At 40.4% G+C, this 27,934-nt stretch overlaps 1 protein-coding gene and 1 pseudogene across 1 annotated transcript; one reads left to right on the top strand and one right to left on the bottom strand.

Moving 5' to 3' along the window:
- The first annotated feature begins 288 nt into the window (after positions 1–288).
- PTGES3 (prostaglandin E synthase 3) lies at positions 289–26,233 on the top strand. The gene is made up of 8 exons (XM_060025026.1): positions 289–640; positions 18,608–18,721; positions 18,874–18,943; positions 19,493–19,591; positions 21,801–21,890; positions 23,809–23,871; positions 24,761–24,785; positions 25,087–26,233. Coding segments are annotated over exons 1-8 (483 nt in total). The 5' UTR covers positions 289–638; the 3' UTR covers positions 25,107–26,233.
- Positions 11,530–13,476, bottom strand: LOC132433794 (heterogeneous nuclear ribonucleoprotein A1-like; annotated as a pseudogene).
- Positions 26,234–27,934: the final 1,701 nt, after the last annotated feature.

The raw sequence follows: 27,934 nt of genomic DNA, 5'->3' as shown, positions 1-27,934 counted from the left end.
CCTCATTTCACTTTTCAAGCCTCAGGACTCTGCGTCCCTCCGCCTCGGCCTTCCTCCCGGGATCAACGCGGCCGTTTCTCGGGGAGATCGCCCGAGTCGGGTGGCCGGGAGGTTAGGCGGCCAACGGTTTTCCACCACAAGAGGAGAGCGCGGGAGGAGCGGCGGGAACCAGACGGGCCAGAGGAAACGGACGTAGGGCGGGGCCAGCGCTAGGAAGGATCGCGAAGGAGCTGGGAGGCCCCGCCCTTTCCGTAGATATCTCTAGAAAGCCGCGCAGGAGCCCGAAAACAAAGAGTGCGCACGCGCGGCGGCTAGGCCCGGGCATTTTGCTGCGTCACCAGCCGCCGCCCGGCCTCACCACCCCTCGCTCGCACGCACGCACGTTCGTTCTCCGTCCTCGCGCCCCTTTTCCTACACTTTCCTCTTCTCTCCGACCGGAGGAGTCGCTCACTCCGCGCGGTGCATTCTGGGGACCCAGGTCGAGCCCGCCGCCGCCGCCGCCGTCGCTTGAGGGAAACGAAAAGAGGCCGCTACCGGGCAGAAGACGCCGGAGTCGCCACCGGAGAGGAGTCGCCTGCCCAGGAGCTGCCGCCGGAGACACCCGCCACCCGTTCGCCCGTCCCCCTGCCCCGTTCACGATGTGAGTGCGACACCCCGCCGAGGGAAGGTCGCCCGTGAGGGAGGCCGAGGCCGCGCGGGGGGCTGCCGGGAAGCCGTCCCTTCCCCTCCCCCGCTTTAGGTCCCCTCGGCTTTTCCCCCTCGGTGGAAATCGTTCTTGCTTGGGAGTGGGAGGTTCAGTATCCTTGTTATGATTACCATTGGCGGGTGGAGGACATATTTCCTCCGATGTCCGCTTCCCCCACCTCTAAACCGAACCTCGGCTTCCCCGTGCCGGAAATCCCACCTTCCCCCTTAGGCAGTGCCGGCTGCTCCTAACTCTCCGTAACTTAGCCGTAGGCCTTAGTCTCCCGTGAGCTTTTCGCCGTCCGGGCGCCCTGGAGGCGTGGACCCTCGTGGGCTACCGCTCCGCTCCTGGGGTGGTCTGCTCCTGTCGCTCTGTGATGCTGTGACCAGGCCCGGGGCCAAGTGCACCTGCGGTGGGTGCTACCACAAGGCTGCTGGTGCTCGTAGAGCACCACGCGGCCGTGCGCCGCGAGCGACAGGTACTGCTAGGCGACTGGAGGGAGGCCATACCGTCGCCGCAACTTAACTTCGCTCTCGGGTGTCGTGATTGCTTGAGTATGGTCTTTCCAGGCTTCCTCCTAACTCCAGTCTCGCTGACGGAGTGAAAGTTGCCAAAACTCAGCTGTGTCCCTGGCAGCGAGGAATTACCATTGAGCAGGGCGTTCTGCACGTGTTGGAGTCGAAAGATATTTGTGGACGTTTTCAGTGTTCATATTAAACTTTAGGCGAGGTTTCATCATCCTATCTTAGTTTAAGGATGAAACAGGTATGTCGTCACCTTTTTGTTGCCTTAGTTTAATTTTCTTTACTGAAGTGACTACAGATTGTTTAGAAGCTTTATAATACAGGAAAACCTTGGTGATTTTAACCGAATGAGAATTCTTGGCATCGCCACTTTCAGCCTTTAGATTTTTCTCAGGGAAAGCTTTACCTTTTCAGATACAAGAACTGCCGATTTAGTAGTTTTTTGGTTCTAATCGCTCCCTAAAAGTTATGTATGGAGAGCAATTGAGGGGAACAAGTTTTATTCCTGTAAAAAGTAATGCACTTGCAAGGGTTTACTTAATAAAACGTCTAGACGTTTTATTTAGATAAGTAAAGAAAACACTATAGTCACTTGATGGAAAAGAAGCCTTGAGAAGAATGCATGTATTATTGTAAAGTGACATATTAGAATTTTGGAAGGATTCTCCCACTCCCAAAAGTGGTATGTAATAGAAGATTTTAATCTGTGAAAAATAGCTTGTGCTTTTTCTCTTTGACATTTATTCCAAATAATGTAGCAGGATTGTCAGTCTTAAAACATCTGTGAGGAGAAAATTAATCCTCAGATAAGGCATTACCAACTTTTAATAGATTAATGTAGCCAAGCAAATTTTTTCGTGAAGAAATAGTATGAGATAGAAACACTTTCACAGGTCACATGAAATAGTTAAATAGGTAAGAAATATTAAGTTATGTAAATAGGTTAAAAACTCGGATGAAAAGTGTAGCGTTATTCCAAAAAGCAGTCTGTCAGAAGAATGCTATTTTCAAAATGAGTGTTTTGAAGGGACCAGGTAAATTTCATTGTGTTTAAGGTATTCAGTATATGCCATCTTGCAAATTCTTTAGGGGATCTTATTAATGACTGAATTTGTAAGATGAATATTATGAGTCAGTTATTTGAGTTGGAAAAGACTTTTAATGAGTCCTAGGAAGAATCTGGCTGATGAGCATTCGTTTTGTTGATGTGTGCTGTAGACTTTTTTTAGCTGTAGAGAGAGACATTTACGCTGGACATCTCAAGGGTTTTAAGGTCTGTTTTTTTATCATTTGATTGCTCTTCAGTCCTCATTTCCTAGATAAATTTTTTCTAATCAAGTTTTGTCTAGTAGTTTGCATAAAAGCTCTCAATTTCTCACCTACCTTGGAGGAGGCTGGGAGTTTAGGACCTCTCTCCTCCATTTAAGACCTGCACAAATCCCCTGTAGGGGGTGCTACTTTACTTTTTTTTTTTTTTTTTTTTAAGCTGTTGTAATTGGTTCTAGGTTTTAAGTTGGACGTATTAACAATAGGTATGAAGTAAAACATTCAGTTTTGAGCAGTTTGAAATCATTCTTTCCAGTGTCTTGTAGTCAAATTAATAAATTGTCCAGAAACACTGCGACCATTGCTAGCGTTGGTTAAAATCTTAACTTTGCCATCGTTCAACTTTGTACGATTGAGTCCCCAAAATAAAATCATCAGTCTTTAACCTCCAAAACAAATGGTAATAGTGACCATAGAGCATATGGTTAATTTCTATAAGTTGAGGAAGAGTAACTGATGAAGGCTTTTGTTCAGTGTTGATTTCCTAGCCACTGTAACCTAGCAACTGGATTTTCTTTTTTTCTGTGCTTAGTTAGACTTTAACCGGAAGGCAGTAGAAACGAAGTGACAAATCACTTGAGGCAGACCAGTATGTATTGTTAAGATTCTCCTGTTTAATTGTTTTCTCTCAGTTTTAAGATCTTCTAGAAGCTTTATCATTTTAGAGTCATAGGTGGTTAGTGATGATTGCTTTTCAGGAAAAAACACCTTCGTAATAAACTGTTTAGAATCAATCTAGCTCTGAAACATTAATAATCATATTTTATTTGAGTTATTAAGAATTGCTGCATCTAGTGTATTTTACTACAGAAATACAAAGTGTGTTTTAGTAAACTTTATTATTTACTGTGTAGGTTAGGGATAGATTTTAAATTGAGGCTGATGACTTCCACAGAACACCTTAGAACTTTTGGTTTTCCAGGAAGATGCCAATTACTTTAAATCTTACCTTGAGTAATATGCCCTCACCCGTGTTGTACTCCAAAACCAAATAAAATGTGCTGTTGTGGATTTTCTGTGCCGTAGTTGATCTTCTCATGTAGTCGTACTTTATTGCTGAAGAGTGTTTGTATCAGGGCTCTTTCCAACTCAGCATGCTTAATTATCTTTGTGTACTGAAAGGATCTAAGCCACAGAGGTGTTTTTTTTAACTTTTAATTTTATTACATTACAGGATTTAGTTCTTCAAATATCAATTCACAGCACTGCTGATCAGTATAAACAACTGTCCCAAATAGGATTGGAACCCAGAATTTCTCACAAAGACATTTTTTTCACTTTAAAAAAAGGGAGAATAATTTTCCAGGTTGTCCTTTTATTTCCAATACATAACCATGCCTGGGGCTTCCCTGGTGGCACAGTGGTTGAGAGTCCGCCTGCCGATGCAGGGGACACGGGTTCGTGCCCGGGTCCGGGAAGATCATGGCCGCTGAGCCTGCGCGTCCGGAGCCTGTGCTCCGCAACAGGAGAGGCCACAACAGTGAGAGGCCCGCGTACCACACACACAAAAAAAAATTGCCTGTAGTTCAGTTTTTCTTTTCTCCCCTGAAATATTTATTTATTTAATTGGTTGTGTTTGGTCTTAGTTGTGGCAGGCGGGCTCCTTAGTTGTGGCTCGAGGACTCCTTAGTTGTGGCATGCAAACTTAGTTGTGGCATCCATGTGGGATCTAGTTCTTGGACCAGGAATGGAACCCGGGCCCTGTGCATTGGGAGTGTGGAGTCTTTACTGGACCACCAGGGAAGTCCCACACCTTTATATTTTAGAGTGGGAATTATCAAAGAAAGGAAGTAGCACAGAGGTTCACAAACTTTCTTGGTTCACCCCTTGGTGTCTTAGTAGTATTTTTTGTTACTATTTTGTATTTTTTTTATTTGTTGGTTGGTTTTTTAATGGTGCTGCTAGGCCATAAGGAGTAACCTAGACGTTCTGTTTATTAGATAGTTGGGTCCAAACAACTTAAGTACTTCGTCCTTATAGCCTGTTAGCTTTTCAGAAAGCTAACACACATAAATTGAAAGAAAAACGTAGTTTCTTGTATAAGCACAGTTACTGATGAAAGGTGTATGCCTTTTGGGAACTGTATAACTTGTTATACCTTGAAATCAGATTGGATACTTCCATCTCAATTCCTGTTCCCTGTTGAGTTTTTTGTAGGTCTTTTTTTTTTTTTAAATCGTAACCACCAAAAATCCAGCTTTGCAAAGATGAAACTTAGTGGAGAGGGTTACAGTGCAGTCTGCTGTTGAAACTGAACCACTTAGTGTCTTGACTGAAGTTGAGTATCACTGAATTTCTCTTAAATTTGAAATATCCTGTGGCAGCCCTGTAAATTCTTCCCTAGTGCCTTGATGCACCTTGGCATGTAATTTGGGGATCACTGGACTTGCATGTATATTCAGATTAACTTTCCAGGAAGTTTTACATAGTAGTACAACTGGCATACAGAAGATCTGAAAATATGAGAAGTGTATCAGGGTTTCTCTGAGCAAAGAATATGTGTGAGAGAGTTTGGTTTTAGATGTTTACAGGCAGGGCTTTTTTTTTTTTTTTAGGCAGGGCTTTTGATAATACTTAACAAGGAAAAACTGCTCAGTCTGAAACTGGAACTTTTTTTTTTTAGCAGAATTTTCATGTTTCCATATCATTCCTCACTTAGTACAAACTGAAATAGATTTACCACTTTCTCGATTCTCTTTTGTAAATAATAGACCAGTTGATAGACTTGGTTTTAAAATATCAATTATTCTGAACTTTGTAACATCTTTTAAACTTTTTTTTTTCTCCCTTGGTTATAATGAGTTTGTTTTCTTCCATAACCCCCTTTTTTTTCCCTTGGCTGCGTTGGGTCTTCATCGCTGTGCGCAGGCTTTCTCTAGTTGCAGTGAGCAGGGGCTACTCTTCGTTGTGGTGTGTGGGCTTCTCGTGGAGCACGGGCTCTAGGCACGCGGGCTTCAGTAGTTGCAGCACGTGGGCTCACTAGTTGTGGCAGGCGGGCCCTGGAATGCTCGGGCTTCAGTAGTTGCAGTGCACAGGCTCAGTAGTTGTGCCTGGGCCCAGCTGCTCCGCGGCATGTGGGATCCTCCTGGACTGGGGATCGAACCCCTGTCCCCTGCACTGGCAGGTGGACTCCCAACCACTGTGACACCAGGGAAGTCCCTGTAACCCTTCTTGATGTTTAAAAATACTCTGGGATACATAGAAGGCGAGTGAATCTGGTTTTTAAGAAGCTTTTCATTTACTGGAAATGTTTAGTTCATAGAGGATAAACATAGAGGATACTTTCTCCATTATCAAGTTCTAGTAAAAAGCTAGTCTTCTGATTATTATTGTTTTATCTTAGAATTCAAAGTGATGTTTTAATTCAGACAAACATCATGTTCCATTAAAAATAAATTTGTAGGGCTTCCCTGGTGGCGCAGTGGTTGGGGGTCCGCCTGCCGATGCAGGGGACGTGGGTTCGTGCCCCGGTCCGGGAGGATCCCACATGCCGCGGAGCGGCTGGGCCCGTGAGCCATGGCTGCTGGGCCTGCGCGTCCGGAGCCTGTGCTCCGCAACGGGAGAGGCCACAACAGTGAGAGGCCCACGTAATGCGGGAAAAATAAATAAATAAATAAATAAATAAATAAATTTGTATGGGGATTATCATTACTTCTGAATAAAGTATGTGAGGTTATAGATTGTGATGTAATGTATCTTACAAATATAATTAAATATATAGATGAGTTACTTTTAAGAGTACAAACAAAAAACATTGTCTTATAGTGTATCACTTACTTATACTTTAACAAAGGTAAACCATAGCTAGTAATGGATCCCTCTACCCCCATGTTTCTTAGAAGAATAATTTTGGGCTAAATTTCATCCAACTTGAATGTGAGCTTCTTAAGGGCAGAGATTTTTATCTGCTTTGCTGACAGCTGTATCTCCGGAACAATTCCCGGTATCATGTTTAATAAATAATTTGTTTATTGAATAATATTTAGACTGAATCTCTTTCAGCTATAAGACTTGGCTATATGAGGTGCTTGAGAGTGATGTTTGGAACTAACTGGGATCTTTTACAGTTGGTCCTTTATTTTGCTGTATCGCATCTTCAGTCAAATTCAGCTATATCTCAATATAGATTGGCTTCTTTTTTTTTGGCCGCACTCCACACCATGTGGGATCTTAGTTCCCCAACCACCAATCGAACCCATGTCCCCTGCATTGGAAGCGCGGAGTCTTAACCACTGGGCCACAAGGGAAGTCCCTATCTAATGCAAATTGGGCGAGTAGGGGCTTCCCTGGTGGCACAGTGGTTGAGAGTCCGCCTGCCAATGCAGGGGACATGGGTTCGTGCCCCAGTCTGGGAAGATCCCACATGCCGCGCGGAGCGGCTGGGCCCGTGAGCCATGGCCGCTGAGCCTGCGCGTCCGGAGCCTGTCCGCAACGGGAGAGGCCACAACAGTGAGAGGCCCACGTACCGCAAAAAAACAAACAAAAAAAACCCAAATTGGGCGAGTAGTTTGGTGGTCAGTAGGTGAAAGATAAAGTTGGTGAGAGTCATTTATAACTTTAGATTCTATTAATTGAGGCTTTGCTATATTTTGGGAAATCTGGAAAAGAAGGACCACCAAATCAGTATATACCCTCAAAATACATTTGACTTGTTTGTGAGCCCTTTATTTTGAGAATGTTTATTTTGGGAATATTTAGCTTATTAGTTACAATTTGGTCAGACTGATTTTTTCTCTTAATTAACTGATGATTACCATAAATTCTCCTTTAAGAGATTCTACCCTTCTTTCTCTTTCCCCTCCATTTTTTTTAAATCTAAAGAAATTGGCCTTCCAATCAAAAATTAATACTTACACTTTTTCTGCTTGATTAATTTCTGTATGAGGCCATTAGTTGAAGATAAAACCTAATAGATTTAAGAATGTTTGCTTTATCATAAAGATTGTCATTTAGTGCATCCTTGTATCACATTTTGCAGTCTTAAATATTTTTACAAAAGTACAGCATTTTTTGTGTTTAGTTTTTGGCTGCGCTGTGCGGCATGCAGGACCTTAGTTCCCCGACCAGGGATCGAACCCGTGTCCCCTGCATTGGGAGTGTGGAGTCTTAACCACTGGACCACCAGGGAAGTCCCAAAAGTAGAGCATTTTTATTAAAAGGTTGTTATTGCTATTTTCCCCAGTATATTTGTCTGTTTTTTGGGGTTTTTAAAAAAATATTTATTTTTGGCTGCGTTGGGTCTTCGGTGCTGTGCGCGGGCTTTCTCTAATTGCGGCAAATGGGGGTTACTCTTCGTTGCAGTGCGCGGGCTTCTCATTGCAGTGGCTTCTCTTGTTGCAGAACACGGGCTCTAGGCATGCGGGCTTCAGTAGTTGTGGCTCGCAGGCTCAGTAGTTGCGGCACATGGGCTTAGTTTCTCCATGGTATGTGGGATCTTCCAGGACCAGGGATCGAACCCGTCCGCTACATTGGCAGGCAGATTATTAACCACTGAGCCACCAGGGAATTCCCTGTCTGTATATGTTGAAGAGCCTAATGTTTAGTGACCAAATAATAGTATTCTAATTTTTTCTCAATGATTCAGAGTAAGAATTGAGATATTGATCATATGTCTCATTTGTGTATGTTAAAACTTTTTTATAAAAAAATTAATTTGATCGAACAGTCCCATGACAGTTCTTAATGATTTCTGGGGGGAAAACACCAAAATGATGTGGAATCCTGTGTGATTCTATGGGACGAGCATGTAATATATACGTATCCCATGAGGTTGAGCTAAACTGTGCATTTCAGGAAGCCAAATTTGAATTATTATGGTACTAACTAAGATTTGTAGGCCTCTCACTTGAATAGTAAAAATGTTTTCTTTCACTAAATTCTCACAGAGCTCACAAAATTTTTTTAACTTTTAATACAAATTAATTCATTTTTGGCTGCATTGGGTCTTTGTTGCTGCCCATGGGCTTTCTCTAGTTGCTGCGAGCAGGGGCTACTCTTCACTGCAGTGTGGGGGCTTCTCATTGCGGTGGCTTCTCTTGTTGCAGAGCACGGGCTCTAGGCGCGCGGCCTTCAGTAGTTGTGGCATGCAGGCTTCAGTAGTTGTGGCACGCAGACCTCATAATTTTCCATGTTTGCTGTATAATGGTCCAGAGTACCTGCTTACAAAAACTTCTATTGATTGATTGATTGGCTGCGCTCTGCAGCATGTGGGGATCTTAGTTTCCTGACCAGGGATCCAAGTCTCGCCCCCTTGCAGTGGAAGCTCAGAGTCTTAACCACTGGACCACCAGGGGAATTCCCCTTACAAAAACTTCTGAACATTGGACATTCTGAGAGACAAAGAAAATAAAGATGTTGGAGCTTTGACAGTAGTATTGGTTATAGAGACAAGACATATGCTGTAGAATTCTATTAGATACAGAATTTTTCTCTCTCAAGATATTCAAACTTCTAAAGCGATGATAGCTATAATTAATTTTTTTTTAAACTACCCAGATACAGAATAAACTCTTTTCCATGGTCTCCAGGGACGTCTGTGACCTTGGTTTTTAACCTTAAGCTTTATGAACTTACCTGGAATTATGTATGATATGTTTGTCCTACCAGTTCATAAAAGGCTTGATGTGTCCTAATTGTCTTTTAATAATTTAATCTGTCCTGCACATAGTAAACTATCAAAAGAACTGCAATAACCTGGAAATGTTCTTTAGCAAATTTTTTCCATGTAGCTTTGCTGGTTGGTTTAGTCTGGGCTGCTGTAACAGAATACCACAGACTGGGTAGTTCATCAACAGTAGAAACTTATTGTCTACTATTCTGCAGTCTGGAAGTTCAAGATTTAGGCACCAATATGGTCACCTTCTGGTGAAGGGGCCCACTTTCTGGTTCATAGCTTCTTGCTGTGTCCTCATAGTAGTGGAAGGGGCGAGGGGCCCCTCTGGAGCAGTGAAAGGGCTAGGGGCCTCTCTGGAGCCTCTTTATATATAAGGCATGACTTTATTTATTTTTTAAATAAATTTATTTTATTTATTTATTTTGGCTGCATTGGGTCTTCGTTGTTGTGCACGGGCTTTTTCTAGTTGCAGCGAGCAGGGGCTACTCTTTGGTGCGGTGCGGTGGCTTCTCTTGTTGCAGAGCACGGGCTCTAGGCACGCGGGCTTTAGTAGTTGTGGCACGTGGGCTCAGTAGTTGTGGCACACGGGCTTAGTTGTTCCACGGCATATGGGATCTTTCTGGACCAGGGCTCGAGCCCATGTCTCCTGCATTGGCAGGTGGATTCTTAACCATTGCACCACCACGGAAGCCCCTAAGGCATGACTTTAATTTATGAGGGTTCTACCCTCATGATCTAGTAGTAAACACCTCTCAGGTCCCACCTTCAATATCATCCCGTAGAGCATTAGGATTTCAATATATGAATTTGGAGGGCATGCATTAAGGTCATTGCACTGGTGCATCCTTTCTGGGGGGCGGTGCACACCTCACAGCATGTGGAACTTCCCTTGACCAGGGATCAAACCTGTGCCACCTGCAGTGGAAGTACGGAGTCTTAACTGCTGGACCAACAGGGAAGTCCATGGTGCATTCATTTTTTTTAAGGGAGAGGTGCTTGTAATTTTCTACAAATGAGAATTAAAATGCACGAGATTCTAGTATATTAAAAATGGTATTTGGGAACAAATGTGGTTTCCACTCTGTCATTTTAAGACAAACTAAGAAATTTTAGTCAAAACTACAGAGGAGAATTTTAGGTTATGCAAAGTTTAGTTGCTCGAATTGACATAGCCCTAACATTGAGCTTGGAAGAACTTGTCAGAAGAACTTGGAATGTCCCACTTCAGAGATTTTGGGTATTATTTTGTTATAAGTAGTGGCTTATTCACATAATGTATGCAGAGGTGAAAAAGTTTTTGCGTTTATAGGTATGTTACTATTAAAATGAATTAACAGACTTGAACAGTAGTTTGGGATTTTGCCAGTGTTTGTATAAGACTATAGACACGAATCCAACATAGTTTAGGAGCTAGAGTTTAAAATCACCCTTTCTCTGAGTTAATAGGAGAAAAGATTTCATAAACACTTGGTTTTCCTTTCAAATGAGTGAATATATGTGTTTATTACCGTTCAGGTTAAGTGTAGGATTTCCCCCCCTTGTATTTTTAGACAGTTTAGATCAGGGGCACTTGGTAAATATTAGGCTTTACAGGCCACAAATATCTGTCTCACATTTTTGTTTTCACAACTTTAAAAATATAAAAACCATTTTTGGCTCCAGGTTAGGATCATTTAATTTTGTTTTTATTGTCTGGTAAATGATTTTATTAGTTGGCTAGGGCTGCCATAGCAAAGTACCAGAGACTGGGTGATTTAAACAGTAGAAATTTATTTCCTCACAATTCTGGAGGGTGTTAGTCCAAGATCGAGGTGTCAGAAGGGTTGGTTTCTTCTGAGGCCTCTGCTTGGCTTGCAGATGGCCGGCTTCTGTCTTCTTCACAGGGTCTTTCCTCTGTAACTGTACTAATCTCTCTCTCTCTTTTTTTTTTTTTTTTTTTGCGGTATGCGGGCCTCGCTGCTGCGGCCCCTCCTGCTGCGGAGCGCTCCGGACGCGCAGGCTCAGCGGCCACAGCTCACGTGCCCAGCCGCTCTGCGGCGCTAACCCACACCCCCTGCATCGGCAGGCGGACTCCCAACCACTGCGCCACCAGGGAAGCCCTCTCTCTCTTTTTAATTAATTTATTTTTCAATTAATTTTTATTGGATTATAGTTGCTGTACAACGCGTTAGTTTCTGCTCTACAGCAGATTGAATCAGTTATACGTATACGGTATATCCACTCTTTTAGATTTCTTATTTAGGTCACCACAGAACATTGAGTAGAGTTCTATGTGCTATACAGTAGGTTCTCATTTGTTATCTATTTTATACATAGTAGTGTATATATGTCAATCCTAGTTTCCCAATTCGTCCCATCTCCTCCTCTTGGTAACCATAAGTTTGTTCACTGCATCTGTGAGTCTGTTTCTGCTTTGCAGGTAAGTTCATCTGTACCGTTTTTCGAGATTCCACATATAAGCGATATTGTATGATATTATTCTCTTTGATTTCACTTTGTATGACAGTCTGTAGGTCCATCCACATCTCTGCAAATAGCATTTCGTTCCTTTTTATGGCTGAGTAATATTTCATTGTATATATGTACCATATCTTTATCCATTCCTGTCGATGGACCTTTTTTTTCCCCCAAGAGGGTATTAAATCATTTATTGAATACACATGATAATGGATGATACACAAGCTTCATTCCCATCTATAACTTTATCTGGTACTGTAATTCAATTTAGATATATTGCATAGGATGTGCCAACAATCATATTAGTAACCAAAAAACTCCATGACTTTGCTTGGGTGACCCTTTTCACGGTGAACTCCAGGTCACAACGCAGTAACTGTCAGTTCAACTACACCAAGGTTTCTGAAGGCAATAGCTTTTCCACCAAAGCAGGTTGTAAATAAATTTTGAATGGAACCTGGCATCACCCTGAAGGAGCTCTAACTTCACACTGTTGAGGTAGTTTACCAAAATGGTTTCAGAGTAGACTAACTTTACACAGCTCATTTTTTAAAAAGACACATTTATTCAGCATCGTGATCAGATTATTAAATTTAGCAATCAACAGCATGGGTGCAAAAAAAAAAGAAATCTACATTAAAACCCTTTGTTGGAATGCTTTACACTTTCCACAGAACAGAAACTGCAATAACTTGTTATACAGGTAGACACAAATACAGTCCTCGAGTTTTTTTGCCCATACACATGAGTATTGTCTAAAACATGTCTTCTTTGTAGCAGCTAGGCCCTGCCACCACTGTGCTTGGCTGAGTTCACAAATCTGTTGTAACCTGTAGCTTCCCTGTCACTTCTCTGGCTCTCCTCTCCTCCTAAGCTTTGTTTCCTGGCAGTAATTAAAACCTTCTGCCACTGCCATAGTTACTGCTGCTGCTGGAACCACCATAGCCACCTTGCTTTCGTGGTTTGGCAAAGTTTTAGCCTCCACCACCATAGGGGCCAGAACTTCTGCCTCCAAAGTTTCCTCCTTTCATGGGCCCAAAATCTGAAGATTGATTGTTGTAATTTCCAAAATCATTGTAGCTTCCACCACCTCCAAAATTGCTTCCACCAATTTGGATTCCACCAAATCCATTGCAGCCATCCCCACTGCCACCATATCCACTACTACCATGGCTGCCACCAAAGCCACCTCGACCACTGAAGTTTCCTCCATGACCAAAGTTGTCATTCCCACCAAAACCACCTCCACGACCACCACCAAAGTTTCTAGAACCACTTCAACCTCTTTGGCTGGATGAAGCACCAGCCATCTCTTGCTTAGATGGAGCTTTTCTTACTTCACGGTTGTGGCCATTCACAGTATGGTATTTCTGAATGACAGTCTTGTCTACGGAGTCATGGTCATCAAAGGTTACAAAAGCAAAGCCTCTCGTTTTGCCACTGCCTCGGTCAGTCATGATTTCAGTCACTTCAATTTTCCCATACTGTTCAAAATAATCTCTTAGGTGATGTTCTTCAGTGTCTTCTTTAATGCCAGCAACAAAAATCTTTTTCACAGTTAAGTGGGCACCAGGTCTTTGAGAATCTTCTCTTGAGACGGCCCTCTTTGGTTCCCCAACTCTTCCATCCACCTTGTGTGGCCTTGCATTCATGGCTGCATCCACCTCCTCCACAGTGGCATATGTGACAAACCTGAAGCCTCTGGAGCGCTTGGTGTTTGGATCCCTCATTACCACACAATCTCTGAGCGTTCCCCACTGCTCAAAATGGCTCCTCAGACTCTCATTGGTTGCTTCAAAGCTCAAACCTCCAGTGAAGAGCTTCCGCAGATGTTGGGGCTCTTTGGGTAACTGACTTAGACTTGACTGCAGTGGAGGGAGGAGATGTCAATGGTGCTTACTTGGCGGCGTCCACGTGCAGAAAGTCAGTGGACATTTAGGTTGCTTCTGGGTCCGTGTAACTGTCCTAATCTCTTATGAGGACACCAGTCATACTGGATTATAGCCCACCCTAAGATCTAAGTTTACCTTACTTTTTTATTTTTATTTTTTTTTTGCTGTACGCGGGCCTCTGACTGTTGTGGCCTCTCCCGTTGTGGAGCACAGGCTCCGGACGCACAGGCTCAGCGGCCGTGGCTCACGGGCGCAGCCGCTCTGCGGCATGTGGGATCTTCCCGGACCGGGGCACGAACCCGTGTCCCCTGCATCGGCAGGCGGACTCTCAACCACTGCGCCACCAGGGAAGCCCTACCTTACTTTTTTTAAAGATCCTCTCTACAAATACAGTCACATCCTAAGGTACTGGCGGTTTAGGAATTCAACATATGAATTTAGGATGTGATTTCAGGCCATGACAGTGATATAAATCTAGATTACTTAATGTGAATTCAAGGAAAGGAAAGATTCTTCCCTGGTTCCAGTGTCCTTGATACGAACAGAAACTAAAGAGCTTATATACCAGATCGCCATTAATGTGCTCCTTCTCCATTACTGTAGGTTCTTTTTTTTTTTAATTTATTTAATTTATTTTACTTTTGGCTGCATTGGGTCTTCGTTGCTGCGCGCAAGCTTTTCTCTGGTTGCGGTGAGCAGAGGCTACTCTTTGTTGTGGTGCGTGGGCTTCTCATTGCGGTGGCTTCTCTGGTTGCGAAGTGTGGGCTCTAGGCTCGTGGGCTTCAGTAGTTGTGGCATGTGGGCTCAGTAGTTGTGGCTCGCGGGCTCTAGAGCACAGGCTCAGTAGTTGTGGTGCACGGGTTTAGTTGCTCCGCAGCGTGTGGGATCCTCCTGGACCAGGGCTCGAACCTTGTCCGCTGCATTGGCAGGTGGATTCCTAACCACTGCACCACCAGGGAAGCCCTACTATAGGTTCTTAATGTGTAACTTGATTTTAACAAGGTAAACGGTACTATCAAGTATTCAGATTATGTTGTTAAATTCGGCTAGAAAAGCATTTTTACCAGAGTTTATTGAAATAGCCATTTGTAAACATATTGAGAGAAGAATCTGCTCACTATAATCAGGTTAACTCAACATTGTAAGTCAACTGTACTCCAATAAAAATTAATTTGAAAAAAATCAGGGTAATTGTTCTCAGCTTTATTACCTTTTTTGTTCAAACAGGAAAGGTAGAATACTACAATGAATTCCTCATGTACCCATTATTCAGTCACAACCATTATCAGTACAGGGTCATTCTTATTTTATCTACTCCCCTCCTCTTCTGCCCAATGGATTTAAAATATATATATTTATTTATTTGGCTGCACCAGATCTTTAGTTGCGGCATGTGGGATCTAGTTCCCTGACCAGGGATTGAACCCGGGCTCCCTGCATTGGGAGCACGGAGTCTTAACCCCTGGACCACCAGGCGAAGTCCCTCTTTTTAAATTTTTAAATAACACAATTTCACAGTTAGACTGGGTTGCTCTAAAGGAAGAAAGCATTCCATGCCGAAACCATTTAATATCATTTTTTGAAAAGTATTATGAATGTAATAAATCCCCATCTACCCATCTACCAGATTCAACAGGCCTTTGCCACACTGCTTTATCTCGCCCTTTTTCCTTAGTTATTTTAAAGCAGACTCCATGTACTTCCCTTTTAATCTTGAATGGACATTTGTTTTCCATAAAACAGTGCCTTTCACACCTAACAAAACTAACGGTTTTCACATTATCTAATACTCTGTCCATATCTAGGTCTCCACCGTTTCAGTAATCTTTTTTATGTTTAGTTTGTTTGAATCAAGATGCATACCAGATTTACAAATTGCACTTCTTTGATAACTCTTAGGTTTCTTTTAATCTAGAGCAGTACCCCCCTTTTCTGCCATTGGTTTAAGAAACAGTATTCTGAATTTTTCACTTCTTGTGATATGATTTAACTTGTTTCTTTTCCTCATATTTCCTATAGACTGGAATTACGTTTACTATGGAATATATCATGTTGATCAAATCAGGAAGTGAATATCTCGTCCCACTTTTAGTGATGTTAAGATCATAAGTTCTTTATCTGCTGTTCATCTAATCATTGTTAATGGTCCCATTCATTGATGAACACTGCCAAATCAGCTTAAAGTTTGCAAAATGGTGATTTTTTTTTTTTTTCCTCCTCACGTTTTATTCCACACAAAGCTGATCTTCATGAACTGGCCCTATTCAGGTATCATGAATAAAGATTCATAAAGGGAAAGAAGGATAAATGCCTATTCTTTCTCTTTAATTGCCTTTTTGTAAAGAATTGGAGTTGTAGCATCTTCTGGTGATCTAGAATTGTGGGTAGTTTGTTTTACATTTCTTTAATAAATATAAACTGGAATATTTATATTTTGTGTATTTGGATCAGTTTGCAGTCATCCTTTCAAATTGTCATTGGCCAAGGAGAGAGAGACTCTAATTGTTTCCTCCTGGTTTTTTGTTTTTTTTTTGCGGTACGCGGGCCTCTCACTGTTGTGGCCTCTCCCGTTGCAGAGTACAGGCTCCGGACGCGCAGGCTCAGGGGCCATGGCTCACGGGCCCAGCCGCTCCGCAGCATGTGGGATCTTCCCGGACCGGGGCACGAAGCCGTGTCCCCTGCATCGGCAGGCGGGCTCTCAACCACTGCCCCACCAGGGAAGCCCCATCTGTAATTTTTAATTTCACATCTGATATCAGTGTTTTGGAGTAGAGTATGACTAGTCAGGTTTAACAGTTGTGTGAAAATGTTGATGAGCAGTTGGCTGTAACTTTAGAACTTTAAACTGCTACTCCTCAGGGTTGGGAAGTTCAGAGGTTGGAAGGAAAACAGTTCCTTTAAGTTGATTTATGAGTAGTGTTTGAACATATAATAACCAATTGGTTTTAAATTTTATTTTGAAGTTTTAGGTTTACAGAAAAGTTTCAAAAATACAAAGAATTCCTGTAACTTTGATTTTTAGATTATCAAAGCAGCACATGCTTTTTTTTTTTTTTTTTTTTTTGCTGTAGGCGGGCCTCTCACTGTTGTGGCCTCTCCCACTGTGGAGCACAGGCTCCGGGTGCGCAGGCCCAGCAGCCATGACTCACGGGCCCAGCCGCTCCGCAGCATGTGTGATCCTCCCGGACTGGGGCACAAACCCGTGTCCCCTGCATCGGCAGGCGGACTCTCAACCACTGCGCCACCACGGAAGCCCCTCACGTGCTTATTTTTTTTTTTTTTTTTTTTTGCGGTATGCGGGCCTCTCACTGTTGTGGCCTCTCCCGTTGTGGAGCACAGGCTCCGGACGCGCAGGCTCAGCGGCCATGGCTCACGGGCCCAGCCGCTCCGCGGCATGTGGGATCTTCCCGAACTGGGGCACGAACCCGTGTCCCCTGCATCGGCAGGTGGACTCTCAACCACTGCGCCACCAGGGAAGCCCTACATGCTTATTTTTTTTTTAATAATTGAAATAGTTGAGAATGAGGTGGCTCTACTTTGTCTCATCTTTCTGGTTCATTCTTTAGAGGCAGATGCTGTTCATTTGTGTGCGTGTGAATTCTTCTTGGAATTTTTATGCATATGTAAATATTTATCTAAGTACCTTGTTTTAAAGATGACAAAGGAAATTTTTCAAAGTATTTACCATGTATAATCTTTATTGCCTGTTAATTAACCACATTTGACTGTATTTGCTTCTATTAGATTTTTAGCTATATTCTAAAACATAATTTTAATGGATGAATAGAGCTTTAGGCAGCTAACATTGAAGAAGACAGGAGTCTATTGCAAGGGATAGGAGCTGGTGAATAATAAGGAAAAAGCAAATATTCCAAGTTGTTTCTAGTATAAGTATATATTGGATACAGATACAGATTAACAGTTGGGACTATAAAGTTTAATTTTTTATCTAGTGTCATTATTTAGAATCATAAGGAAGATATTTTTGCCCAGGAAAAAAAAAAATGGTTGCTTTGCTTTATATAGTCAGCTGCAAATGAGAACTTTTTTTTTTTTTGGCTGTGCTGCACAGCATGCGGGATCTTAGTTCCCCAGTTAGGGATTGAACCCCTGCCCCTTGCAGTGGAAGCTTGGAGTCTTAACCACTGGACTGCCAGAACAGTCCAAATGAGAACTCTTTTGAGGACAAATACTGTCATTTCTCATACTTAAAAAAAATTCCCCCCACAGTTCCTAACATGGTAAGTAGAAATGTTGAATACTGTATTTGAGTTGACAATGGATTAGTTCAGATTTTTATTTTTATTTTTTAAAAATATATATGTGTTTGTTTATTTTAGTTGCACTGGGTCTTAGTTGCGGCAGGCGGGCTCCTTGGTTGTGGCATGCATGTGGGATCTAGTTTCCTGACCAGGGATGGAACCCGGGGCCCCTGCACTGGGAGCACAGAGTCTTAACCACTGCGCCACCAGGGAAGTCCCCTAGTTCTGGTTTTTAAAATTCTGTGGAGTTGAATTCTTAAGAGCAGGGCTATAAAGGAGTAGCACAAATTTTGACAGGGCTACGTAAATGCTTAACTCCAGTGAGCATTTTGTTTCATTTTTTAAATCTTTTCTATGATGAAATTTGTACCATTGCATTTTGTTTGTTTGTTTAGTTTATTTTTGGCTGTGCTGTGTCTTCGTCGGTGCGCAGGCTCCTCATTGCAGTACCTTCTCTTGTTGCAGAGCATGAGGTCTAGGTGCGCGGGCTTCAGTAGCTGTGGCTCACGGGATCTAGAGCGCAGGCTCAGTAGTTGTGGAGCACGGGCTTAGTTGCTCCACGGCATGTGGGATCTTCCCGGACCAGGGATCGAACTGGTGTCCCCTGCATTGGCAGGAGGATTCTTAACCACTGTACCACCAGGGGAGTCCGTATCATTGCGTTTTAACTTGTACTGCAGCTGTTAGGGAAAAAGATGTAGTTTATGTTTGAAATTGCAGTAAACTGCCTCAAAATAATTAATGCTCTGAGGGAGAACAGAAGTATGTTACTTACATGCTAAGCTTTGGAGGTTTGTAAATAGTTAGTGAATTTCAGCTTAACTTTGTCTAATTTTATCTTTTTGTAGGCAGCCTGCTTCTGCAAAGTGGTACGATCGAAGGGACTATGTCTTCATTGAATTTTGTGTTGAAGACAGTAAAGATGTTAATGTAAATTTTGAAAAATCCAAACTTACATTCAGGTAAATTACCATTTTACATCATTGGGTAAAAGACTTGTTTCAGGCAGCTTGAATAACTTTTGCTTGATTGTTTTGTGTTTTCATTGAAGATACTACTAATCTTTACCTCTTTGAAGAGACTCATTTTTTTCCCTTTTTCTTTTTTGGTACAGTTGTCTTGGAGGAAGTGATAATTTTAAACATTTAAATGAAATTGATCTTTTTCACTGTATTGATCCAAATGTAAGTAGTCTTGATGCTTTAATCCCAATTTAAATTGTAAGGAAATGGACATACTTTAAGTACTCATTTTAGAGATAAGCACTAATTCTTAACAGTTCAGAGGCTAATAAGTATATATTTTGCATTATTTTCCCTCTTGTAACTACTTTTCTGGATACTCTTTTTGTTCTTGTTATTGTTTGGACTCAGGGCAATACTTTTTTAATTTTTATTTTTTATCTTTTTAAAATTAAATTGTGTAGTTGATGTAAGGGCTGTACTCTTAAGGCTTGTCTTATTTAAGCATAGATACATCTAAGTATGTTCTATGATTGTACCATATTTAGTTAATTTTTTTAACGTTTTATTTTATTCACCTTGTGCAGGGGAGGAAAAATGTTTTTTGCAATTGGATAGCTTATGAAATCTTCAGTAGTCTAGGGATTGTTTCAGGGTTTAGAGAAAGTGTAGGGAAAGAAATTAGGAGAAATGACAAATAACCAGCTACTTTGTGTCCTGTAGTAACACCAGAGATATAAACGGTGTGATAGCGCTTATTTTTGTTTTTAGGATTCGAAGCATAAAAGAACGGACAGATCAATTTTATGTTGTTTACGAAAAGGAGAATCTGGCCAGTCATGGCCAAGGTTAACGAAAGAAAGGGCAAAGGTAGGTTCCTTTTTCTTTTTTTGAAAGTTTGGTATTTTTAAGTAATTAAAGATACATTGACATCAGACTGAAAAGTATCTGTCCAGCAAAGGAAACCATCAACAAAATGAAAAGACAGCCTACTTAATGGGAAAGTATATTTGTAAGTCACGTATCTGATAAGAGGTTAATATGCAAAATATATGAAGAACTCACACAACTCAACAACAAAAACCTGATTTAAAAATGGGCAGAGCAGTTGCCTGGTGGCCTACTGGTTAGGATTTTAAGCTTTCACTGCCATGGCCCAAGTTCATCACTGATTATCAGAGAAATGCCAATCAAAGCCACAGTGAGAGACTTCCCTAGTGGCACAGTGGTTAAGAATCTGCCTGCCAATTCAGGAGACATGGGTTCGAGCCCTGGTCCAGGAAGATCCCACATGCCTCGGAGCAACTAAGCCCATGCACCACAACTACTGAGCCTGTGCTCTAGAGCCCATGAGCCACAACTACTGAGCCCACGTGCCACAGCTACTGAAGCCCACACGCCTAGAGCCTGTACTCCGCAACAAGAGAAGCCACTGCAATGAGAAGCCTGTGCACCACAACAAAGAATAGCGCCCGCTCGCCACAACTAGAGAAAGCCCGCACGCAGCAACGAAGACCCCACGCAGCCAAAAATAAATAAATTTATTTAAAAAAAAAACAACACAGTGAGATAATCATGTCCTAACTGTTAGAATGGCTAATATGAAAAATAGAAATAACAAATGCTGAAGAAGATACAGAGAAAAGGGAGCTCTTGTACACTGTTGTTGGGATTACAAATTGGTGTAGCCACTATGGACTCAGTATGGAGATTTCTCAAAAAATTAAGGGTATAACTACCATATGATCCAGCTATTTCACTTCTGGGTATTTATTTGAAGAATATGAAAACACTAATTGGAAAGGATGTATGCCACCCCTGTGTTCATTGCAGCATTATTTACAGTAACCAAAACATGGAAGCAACCAAAGTATCCACTGATGGATGATTGGATAAACTGTGGTGTGTGTGTATTCAGTGGATTACTACTCAGCCATTAAAAAAGAATGAAATCTTGCCATTTGCAGCAACATGGTTGGACCTTGAGGGTAATAAGTTAAGTGAAATGAGTCAGAAGGAAAAAGACAAACCTAATTTTAAAAAGCATAAGGAAATGAAAACTCACAGATACAGAGAACAGATTGATGGTTACCAGTAGGGAAAGGGTTGGAGGGGTGGGTGAAAGGGGTACAAGGAGTCAATTGTATAGTGATAGACGATAGGTGGACTTGGAGGGTGATCACTCTGTAGTTGTATACAGGTGTTGAGTTACAGTGTTATACACCTGAAACTTACATTTTTTAAAAAAATTGGTACAAGGAATATAGTGTTTTTGTTTCATAGCTAGGTACTATTAATATTAAGGCCTTGTGTTCTATATATTTTCCTCTACTTTGAGGTTTATTAGCTTTAACTTAATACCAAGTGTGGTCAGAATAAGATAGTCACTAATAGATGCAGACTCTTCTGCATTCAAGAGGCAGACTTTGCTTAGAAGTATAAATTACTCAGATGCTGCTTTGGAGCATATCATGGTGACATTTAAAAAATAATAAATTAATCAAGTATCTGAATTTGAATAGTTCCTACCAGTGAATTTTTGTTTTAAAATGTAGCTTCTTTTGTTCTTTTTGTTTTTTTGGCTGCGTTGGGTCTTCATTGCAGTGCGCGGGCATCTTGTTCCGGTGGCTTCTCTTGTTGGGGAGCATGGGCTCTAGGCCCGCCAGCTTCAATAGTTGTGGCACGTGGGCTCAGTAGTTGTGGCTTACGGGCCCTGGAGCTTGCGGGCTTCAGTAGTTGTGGCGCATGGGGTTAGTTGCTCTGAGGCATGTGGGATCTTCCCGGGCCAGGGCTCGAACCTGTGTCCCCTGCAGTGGCAGGCGGATTCTTAATCTTAACCACTGCACCACCAGGGAAGTGCCAAAAGTAGGTTTGTTTCTGACAACTGTGAAAGCAGCTTCATGAAACTATACTTACCATTATTACGTTTTTCTAGTTTTTTTTGTGTGTGTGTGTGTGTGTGTGCTGATGCCATGCCTCACTAGTATGAACCCACAGCTCAAAAAATACAGTCTTTAGGTACACACTAAAAGAGTACAAGGTAACCTAATCATAGGGTGATATTTGTATTGATCTATAGCTTAATTGGCTTAGTGTGGACTTCAATAATTGGAAAGACTGGGAAGATGATTCAGATGAAGACATGTCTAATTTTGATCGTTTCTCTGAGGTAAGTTCTTTTAAATGCATTCTTCCACCTCCCTCCCAGTGTATTTCTGTGTAATCAATTTAATTTGGTTTTAAAGACAGTGATATTTAGGACATGCATTATTTTACTTTCAAGACTGTTCTGCAGAAAACCAAATAAGATTTTAACAATGGTCATTTAACCTTCCTTGATGAATTTTTAAAAATTAGTGTTCTAAAGTTGATGTATAATGACAAAAAAATAAACCATACAATCAGTGCAGCACAGTTAGTTTTTATTCCAGCATTGGAACAGATTTTTTTTTTTTAAGGAGCATGAATGTAGTAATTGGCTTGCATTTTGGAGCCATGTAATATGAATATAAACCTTTAAACACAAGAATCACGATGAGATATGTACAATGAGTGGTGTGTAGGGATATTTTAGTTGCAAAATCAGGGAAAGGATTTTAAGTAAGCCTATTTTTCCAGGACGTCACTGAAATACATATTGCTGTGGCCAAAGGGAAAAAAATCATTGAGATTCTCTTAGGTAGACTAGACCTTATTAAATGTGTTGCAGTAAAGCTGATCAGAAAAGAAAATGGTAGATTGTAAGTTGAAGATACTCTCATTGTGATTTGAAATCTTGACTATACTTTTATGTTTCTTCTTTGACAACAAAGAATTAAAAGGAGTAAGTGCCCAGCTTCATGTATGCAACTGCTTATTTAACATCTCTCCTCATATGGCTCTGGCACCTTGATTTCAAAACAGAGAAGGGAGATAATGGTATTCATGTGATTCTCCTAAACCATGCTACTCCTTACTGTAGTAATTGATGCCACCATTTACCCAGCTGTGCAAGTCATAACTTCTTAACAATGTTCTCTTTCACTGATTCTCTCTATCCAGTATAACATTAACTGCTGTCTTTGCTGTCTGTATTTTGTTTATATTTCCTAAGTAGCTCTCAAATGTATTCAGTTCTGTGTCTATTGCCATTGCATCTCGGTACCTAGCATTGAGCTTGGCACCTTTTGAGCATTTTTCCTGCTCAAAGAAACTTAACCAGTATTTAGTGCTTTCAGATGTAGGAAAACTCTTTACTACTTGCTCATATTATTCGAGAGTTGATGCCCAGAATTTTTATACTGAGAGATTTGAGTAGGTATCATTTTAAGGCCCCTTCTAACTCTGAAGTCCAGGTAAGCATGTATTTTTGAAGTCCCCATCTCATATTATTTAGTCTGCTTATTTGTTCCTCTTTAAATAATATACTGCTTGCTTTATGATCAGAAAGAACTAAATTTGGGAAATTAGTACTTTATGTATAAGTATGCTCTTTTGGTCCCAGTTTATTGTAAGTATACAACGGTGTTTTCCACAGTGTGTATCTTTTCTTTCAAGGTTTATGTTTATTTTCTGTTTGTAACTTAGTTACTGGTGTTTAGCCTTTGATTCAGTATTCAGGCCTTTTATGCCAGCTAATCAGCCGAGAGGACTTTATTTTAAATTATTTATTGGTTCTTCACAATATTTTAAAACTACAATGAAAATACCATAATACACATGCCACTTAGTTGAAGATACAAAACTTTACAACTATTCAGTACAAATAATCTCATTCTTAGCCACCAGAGGTGACTGCTACTCAGGATTGTGGTGTTTAATTTCTACATTATACATATATATCTTGTTGGATGAATTTTAATAATTTTTCTTCAATGAGAACTTACTCTTAACTTCCTACAAGGTTTCAGGATTTTATGTAATTACCTATAATCTACCTTTTCCAGAAAGGAAGGTACCTAATATATAGTTTGATTTATTTTTTCTTTTTCTTTTTTTAAATTGGTGGAAACCTATGACAGACTTAAGGTTTATTCTGGAGCGTGCAACCTAATACTTAGGGCTTAATTTAACATCATTTTAAAAACTAATTTTTACACTTCAAATAGATGATGAACAACATGGGTGGTGATGAGGATGTAGATTTACCAGAAGTAGATGGAGCAGATGATGTAAGTCTATAAGTTCTTTTCTATGTTTACTTAAATACTAAGAAACAATGTATTTTCAGGTTGTTTTATGTAGATTCAAAATTGCTCCCTTTTTTTTTTTGCCACTTAATGGTCTAAAAAATATTACAAGGAAAACCAGTTTTTTAAATGTGCCCATTTTTGAGGGATGGATGCCTACTAGGAAACAGGTGTCCCCTGAATCATTCTTCAAGGCACCAGATTTATAATTCAAAATTACTATTTTATAGAGACATATGCCTTACTCAGTTAACAGTTTAGGGATTATTTTGACAAAGAAAGTTGAACAGGTTTTAACATCAGGATTGGTCAGAGAGACGTATAGTAAACAGATGGATGTTGTGAATCTATAAGGATATACTAGACCACTCTTCTCAACATTTCCCCACCTGGCATCCTGTTAACATCTTTAAGAAAGTTGTTCAGTGTAGTTTGAAAGATACTTAGACAATTCACCAGCTAGGATTAGAGTTCATTGTCTTCTGTCATTCCAGGGGTCTTCATATTGAGCCATTTTCCTCTTCCATTGAATGCCAAGAGAGAAGAGAAACTATTTTATACCAGGATTCAGTCTGGTTGATAGGAAGGGATTTAAAGGGTGGGCTCAATTCCCACGAAAAGGCATATATCTTATAGGAAGATAGATCCTCAGCTGTATGTCTGTTTGTCTTAAGTAAACCTGTTCTTAAGTCCATTGCTAAGTTCAAAGATGGATATAACCACCAAACCAAAGATTATATCTAACCAAAGATTGATATATCTGCTACCTTAGTCAAAAGTGCAGTGCTTCAGCTTTTTACGGTGCAAACTGTTCAGTTAGCAGAGGAATGTTTGATCAACTTGGTAACTTTTTAAATTTTCCTTTCTGCAGGATTCACAAGACAGTGATGATGAAAGTAAGTATCTTTGTAAAAAGTATGTTTACGCAGTGATATTTCACATCAGAGACCAAACTCTCAAAATAGAGAAGTAAAGTTAATTAACCTGTTTAAAATTCTTGGAAGATACATGATTGTTTCTTTATGGCCTCTAAAAAATAGCTAAAGCAGAAATTTGAATGATTTGAGATTCAAATTTTTTAAAAAAGACAATTCTCTAGGAAACAACTCTTGGTGGCTGCTTTTTCCTATTGTAAAACTTTGAAATTGTTAGGTTATTCCCTTGTAATTTATACTAATCTTTTAAAAATCCTTTCAGAAATGCCAGATCTGGAGTAAGGAATGTTGTCATCGCTGGATTTTGAGAAAGAAAAATAACTTCTGCAAGATTTCATAATTGAGAGAATTCCTAAGTTGATAGCTCTAAAGGCAGATTCTGTATTTGCCTCCTTTAACCCATTTTTCAACCTGTTTGTTTTTTTAAAGGCTTCACTAAGGGTTGATATGTACCATTGTATGGGGCAATTTTAAGTCAGCTAAGGCAATAACCTTATGCATGAACATTTCCCAGATTCCCATGATGCTGTTGAGGTCCTAGGCAATTGATAAAGCAGTTGTGATAAATAAAAAACATTTCACCTAAGTCTCCTTTACTTCATAACATAGATACTGACATGATCGGAAGCTTTCAGCTTAGGGAAAGTAAATTTTAGATTTTAGAACATGGACTCAAAAGTGGCTGAAACAAATTGGTTGATACTTTAAACTGGTAACATGTTGTTCCTCTGGTATATCCTTCAGGATTGTTCCACTAAAGTTTTATTTTTCAAAAAATTTACTTCACATTATTGTTCGTAAGTGATCACTTGTCAGTGTTCCAGATGTATCTTAGCTAAAACTAGTGAATGCCCTAACTTAGATGGTTTTGAAGCCTGTACATTTGGTATTGTTTGACCCTTAAACTTTTACATCTCTTAGCATGGAGGACGAAGAAAGGCTGTACATTGTTGCTTGAGTCTGTACATTTAGACCAAATTTGTATTTGCACTGTCAGTATGGCAAATGAGTGAAAAAAATGTTAATACACTATTGGATTTTTTATTTTATTATTTTTTTTTTGATTCAGCTTGTACCTGGGCTGAAAACCTCAATTTATGTTCATGACAGTGGGGAGTTTTTTTAATGTCTACATTCTTTCTAATAAACTGTTGGAAGACTTCTTGGCTATCCTTTCAAGTGTCTGGTTTACTGTAATTTCATGTATTGCCATTTACTGGAATGGAGTTTTTATTTTTGCTTGAGGAAGAATTTGGGAATATTCCTCTGGGAAAAAAAAATGAGGCTTGCTGTAATGTCACAGAAAACCTTTTAAAAGTGGATCTGTAACAGGAAATTGTAGCTGCACTTTGCAACAGTTGGAAAAGAAAGTGTTGTGATTTGATTGAAATAAAACTAACTGTGTTGTCCTCCTCTAAATCTTTGAGCTTCCGCATTTTGGCACTTTTTATTCCTTCCAGCTACTGCGTATTTGTCATAGCATAGAACTGCTTCATATTTCAGTACTTCCTTATGTCAGTCATTCTGGACCTGTGTTACAGGCAGTGTTAAAGTGCTGGGGGGGATACAAAGATTAACCCTTCAGGTAATTGTGAACTCAGGGAGCTCACATCATAGGCTGGCCTCAGGACAAATAGTGAACAAAAACTTGGGAGGTGGGAAGTGTAGTAATAGATATGGATAGAGTATTTAGATTGAAGGGAAAACACAACCTTTTTTCTTCCCTTGTTAAGTATATGAGTGTTCCAAATAATATTCAAGACCATTTTCTTGAAATGCCACAACTAGAAAATCTTAACTTTTTGGGGACTGTGGGCATAACAACACTTGGCAGTCAACTCTGTTTTGTTATGTTACAGAAGTATAACTTGGGTTCTGGTCCTGTTAAGGAAATGCAGTTTCCTCAGAGCCTTAGGTTTTTCCACATTCGGAGGTATGTTTGGACTTACATACTTCTCAAAAATTACTTTAAGCTTGGTCTCCTTTCTCTGGAGCATACCAAAGGTATCAGTATGCCTGATAGTGTACTGCTTAGCTTCAGGGAAAAACTTTAAAATTTAAAAAACCCTTCTATTTTTAGTTTTATTTTCTCGAACTATTTTTGTATGTCAGTTCTGGAAGTTAAAAGATTCATTAAGGATTTTCTTAATGCCAGCCATTAGGCTATAGCATTAAGAAAGTATAGCATGATGGGTTTCTGATTTCATCCTATATCTTAAGATTCTTACAATTTTTAAAACCTATTTTGTGCTCAGACACTTGAATGGGATTTCACTAACCCTTATTGCTGTCAGGTACAAAGTCTTGTGAATGGTGTCTGATCCCTCTAAGTTAAAGTACTTCATGCCAAAAGGTGAATTGACAGGCCAAAACTGAAGGAGAACTATTTATTTGGCCTTGTATCGAAAATCTAAACTGTAATTACTTTTGCTTTAAAGAGAGTCACTGGGGAGAGGATCATTTGGTGAGTTTTTAAGTTTGAGTGAGAGACAGCATCTATTCTTACAGTTTGTCTATTTTGACATGTGGTGATAAAGATGCTATATTCAACTTCCTGAACTGTTAAATTACCTCCAAGGAAGAGGGCAAGGTGATTAGTTGTTACAAGTAGCATGAAGGTTTTATTTACCCATTCAGTTTTGTGCAAGTTTTTGTTTTTTCTATTTAGCAAGAATTCTTTTGACAAGAAATGAGTGATAATGAACTTCACTCGTATTCTAACATCAAATGCTGTTCTGCGTGGCTCACCCAGCATTATACCAACCTTGAGAACATAAAGGCTTGGAAGAGGGGAGGTAGGTACCTTGTCTAAGGCCTACTCTTAGCTCCTAAATTATTTATTCTATCCTGGTAGGCTTGTAAGGCCTGTGGACTTAACTGAAACGTTAACCACACTTGATTATTAGTTGGTAGTTTCCTCTACTAGGAGAGTGAAAGATGTATAACTAAATCTCCAGCCTGATGACAGCACCTGGTATGTTGAACACTCAGTACATACTTACTACTACATTTTGCATGGGTAATGTATTGCAGGTGGGCCTGGACGTAAGGAAACAAGTTAGTGCAGGAATTGAAACGGTGAAATGTAAAAGGGTAAATTTAGGCTCTGG

Source organism: Delphinus delphis, chromosome 11, assembly GCF_949987515.2.
Source record: "Delphinus delphis chromosome 11, mDelDel1.2, whole genome shotgun sequence".
NCBI classification, from domain to species: Eukaryota; Metazoa; Chordata; class Mammalia; order Artiodactyla; family Delphinidae; genus Delphinus; species Delphinus delphis.
The sequence above is the reverse complement of the archived record's forward strand: the minus strand, read 5'-3'. Positions and strand labels throughout refer to the sequence as shown.